Source organism: Wolffia australiana, chromosome 15 (genome assembly GCF_029677425.1).
Source record: "Wolffia australiana isolate 7733 chromosome 15, ASM2967742v1".
Lineage (NCBI taxonomy): Eukaryota > Viridiplantae > Streptophyta > Magnoliopsida > Alismatales > Araceae > Wolffia > Wolffia australiana.
Genome location: NC_135849.1, coordinates 11,925,001 through 11,929,431, shown reverse-complemented (window position 1 = coordinate 11,929,431; position 4,431 = coordinate 11,925,001). Strand labels below are relative to the sequence as shown.

General features: G+C 35.2%; 1 protein-coding gene across 1 annotated transcript in view; it reads left to right on the top strand.

Annotated features, from left to right (window-relative positions):
- Window positions 1–4,176: 4,176 nt before the first annotated feature.
- Window positions 4,177–4,431, top strand: part of LOC144713063 (gamma-glutamyl peptidase 3-like) — a 1,363-nt gene continuing 1,108 nt past the window's right edge. Inside the window, exon 1 of the mRNA XM_078587545.1 lies at window positions 4,177–4,431. This exon is cut by the window's right edge and continues 275 nt beyond it. Coding sequence (XP_078443671.1) covers window positions 4,389–4,431 — 43 coding nt within the window. The 5' untranslated portion in view covers window positions 4,177–4,388.

The window sequence follows — 4,431 nt, the reverse complement described above, 5'->3', positions numbered from 1 at the left end:
ACTTTGATTTAGAAATATCTATGCCTAATATGGAAAATACAAGAAGATTGACTTGTGTCCGTAAGCTGAAAAAAACTAGTAAAGTTATAGTGTTATTCCAAAATTGAACTTGCCATATGAGTGATAAGCTGAAAATAGGGGTAAAAACTATGCAATTTTTAGCCCTTGTCGTTGTGGATTTTGGCTTATGCAATAAAATTTATAAGAACTCCACTTAAGACGTATAGTGATAAGTACGAGTGTCATCCAAGGGAAGCTAGTAAGGAATTCGATTTGGTGATTATATGGGTCGTTTCACTCTGATTAAACTGAATTTGATCTTCAATGAGGATCAAGTCATCCTAATTAGACGAGAATTTGGAAAGGGGGGTAGAAGAGTTGAGATGAATAGAAGAAATATGGAGCTCTAAATTGGCTTCTTCGGTCCTAATAAAAGGATCCAAGAGGTCAATTAGAGAGGTTAAAAGGGAATTTTTAATTTGAGTTTGGTTTGTTTTATGCAACTTTGATAATTCAGAACTGAAATGGGGGTAATTTAATCTCCTAAGAATTAAAACTAAATTTTTTTAGAGTTTTTCTTTGGAATGCAGTTGAATGCTTAGTCGAATCCCTCAAATTCTCCTCTCAATCCTAATCAGGGCTTGTACATGCCACTCAAGCCAAGCGATTTAGAATTTCAGATCAAAACCAAGAAGAAGAAATAAGAAATTGAACTAATCTCATTCAAAATGCACAAATCCAAATACAATCAAGGAAAAAGTACCAGATAACTTGATCCAGGGTGGGACTCCTCTCTGTCTTGCAGCTGTGATAGAGAACCATCAAGAATAAGCTCCCCCTCTCGAAATTTAGCGTTTATACTTAGGTTATATGGTAAAAATCACCATTTTACCCCCGTTTAGTACTTAATCTTTATCTATCAATGTAGGCTGGATCTAAATGATCCAACCATACAGATAGAAAGAGGGGATCAAGACGAACAAATCCATAAAAAAATCATCTCAATCGGACTCCAGGATCAAAAGTTATTAATAAATCAATTTTAAACCAATTTAATCCATTGGATTTAAAATTGATTTATTTATTAAAAAGATATATAAAATATATATTAAAAATTACAAAAAAACCCTGTAAAATTTTAAATTGGATCTTTACGCCTGCAGTGGCGACCGAGAACTGTTTTCCGGGTCTTTTGCAACGAAAGTTCGCAAAAAGGCCCTTGAAAGTTTGAAAATAATAAAAATACTTTTTTTTCTATTATAAATATACTTTTTTCCTTGAAATAAATACATTTCCTCTTCAAATAAATCTCAGAAAAATCCTAAAAATTCGTAAAAAAATTCTAAAAAATTCTAGAAAATTCACTGATTCATTCCCATGCTGATAAATGTCGAAATAAAATATTAAATATGCCATTTTAATTCAAAAATAATTATTTCGAGCTTCAATAAATCCTTTAAAATTCATAGAGTTAACAGAAAATTAGGGAAAAATCAGAACTCACTTGAAAACACTATTTTGATGTAAATATATGATAACAAACCCATTTTAAGCTCTTTAAATGCATAAAATTGTGCTAATAACATGAAATAAAGACAGAAGTTAGGGTGTTATCAATGAGATTAGATTTTTTAGAGGAAATCAATGCCTTTTACTGAAGGCATGGAATATAATATACCTGAAGAGTTCAGATTTTTTGGTATCTCCCTAATCAGAGAGAATTTAATTGGGGATACAAATTTAGGCAGATAATTACGTTGGATTATGTTAATTTTAAATGATGATGAATTATGTGACAAGTGACAAAGGAAAATTGGTAGAGGTAGATTGCCATGGTCTTAGATTTTTTAGTGGTCCACAGAGGTAAATTGTAGTAGCATCAACATCTGTAGAAGCTTGTGGAGGAAGAATCTAAGGATCCACTATGCAAATGGTATGAGTACTTTTAACGCCTAACAAGGGAAAAACTTCATTGTTTCGGTTGCCACGGTGCTCCAAAGATGGACATAAGTTATCACAAAAGCATGTGTTTGATATGAACCATATCAGATAGGTTGCCCTCTAGGCATGGGCTTAGAAAAATTATGGTACTTCTATTTTATATGATCAGTAAAAAAACTGATGAAAAGAAATCCATAGTCTTAGAACCAAAAGCTAACACCCTTGGGAAGAACTTTAAATTAATAAAACAAATTATAAAATTCAGGTAATCATTATTTTAATTTATTATTTGAAAGGCACGACGAGTTGTGAAATGAGATGAGCACAAATAAAAATGAGTTCTTAAGTCATGAAATACCTAGAGTGCATTAATTTAGAACATATCAACAGAATTAAAATTGACAAGGATGGGCATTGACTCTTTATATTTCAATGATGACGTTAGGTAAAACCATTGACTTATCCACTTGATAAAAATATAATATTCCAGATGATTTATTAAAGAATTTTGAGATCATAAGTGAATCATCAAGCGAGGAATTAACTGCCACAATCATCTAGTAAGTTGATAAACACCATATTTGTACACAATAATGATGGGATACCAATAGTGGTATCTAATTTATGTGATACCTTTAATAGAGCATGCCACAAAAAAAAACATAAAAATATGAAGCTATGAATTGAATGACAATATATTGATCATGATCATCCAACAGAGCACATTATGATGAGCCAATGTTAAAAGGTTTTCGCAAAACCAGATTGTTCAATAGAGACAATATGCCTGATGAATATAAGCTTAAATGTTGTACGGTAAAAAAAATCATTAAAATATGAAGCTATGAATTGAATGACAATATATTGATCATGATCATCCAACAGAGCACATTATGATGAGCCAATGTTAAAAGGTTTTCGCAAAACCAGATTGTTCAATAGAGACAATGTGCCTGATGAATATAAGCTTAAATGTTGTACGGTATAATTACCAATTAGGGATGGAATGCCATAAAAGCTCATCAAATAAACATGTTAAATAACTTTTGACAATGCACCATAAATCACATGCTCAACATTTAATCCTTTGGTCCTTTTCCTAGAATAGGAGCACAACTTAAGAAAATTGTGTGAAATCAATACAGAAGGTATATCAACCAACTATCGTGACTTGGATGTCTTACAAATTTACTCAAAGTTCTGAAGATATTATCAACTAGCTTAACCCCTCATGTTTATCTGGCTTAATGAAGATATTATATGTACGCCCAGTTTGATAAATTATGTGCTTTGATATATATAGACCACTAAACACAGATCTCACTAGTAGGGCCATGAAAGTGAATTTGGCAAACGTGATAGACTCTTCATTAATGTCTTAGTTGCATATTTTGTCAAGTCTTTTTACCACAATCATCACTCATAATTGATGTGCCGACCACCCACCTCGAGATTCAAATTACAAGCAAATTACTGTAAAATATTTGAATGTAATGGTGAAGTGTGAAACCTGGTTCTTAGACGGGAGTGCAGATCTGTGTCCACCACTAGAGATCCGCATGCAATCCTGGCCAGAAAGTGACATCAAAAAATAATATAGTCACGTAGATGTCAAAGAGGAAAAAGTCAGATCCTGGGTCAAAAGTCGAATCCTTCCCCGATTTCTACATTATTTGAATAATCTTCAAGAACATTGCACAGTCCTCAAAAAAAGGTCAGTCTGAGCCAGAGGAAACCACCGTCCAAAGAGTTACAAGAGGAAAAAAATCTGTGGGGGGCAATTTCCAGAAGGGAAATTCAGAGTGGTAACAGTCTGAAGAATTCAGACGTGCAAAGCCAACGTTTCTCAAATATAAAGAAAATTCCACAAATGGGGTTAAACATTTCAATAACGGAATATCTCGATCCATATCTAGTTTTGGAGTACGAAGCGCTGAGGTTCACAAACTCGGATGAGGGATAAGACATATGCCCTTGAAATGCCACATGATGAATTGCGATGCTTCGTCATCGTCTGCTGTCATCTTCCACTCCCCCCATTGGCTCTACTCGGCAAGTCTTTTAACGGGTGGTTCTCCCTCTTCCGTGGATTCAAAGTAGGTTCCCTCGATAAATACAGAGGAAGATGTCAGAGGTACGTTGAGAGATATAGGTACATGAATAGATAGCGGGGAGGAAGGAATAGAGAAAAACGCGACTGGGTTCGAAGGTAAATTACGAGTATTACGGTGGGAACAAAGGAAAACTGTGGGGCTGACGAGGCGGGTTAAGAGGCGGATGACTTGGCGTGCACAACGCAACACGCCGTGGTTTTTTAAGGGGCGAGGGGGGACGTGTTTGAGTACCAAATTCATCGCTGATCTGTCCCTCTATCGCCCCCGGCCGTCGTTTCCAGAAGGCCTGCCCTTGCCCTCGTCTTCTCCTCCGCCGACGAGACGATAATCATCATGAGGGTGAACGTGGAGCGGAGGTACGCTCTGCTGTTGGCCG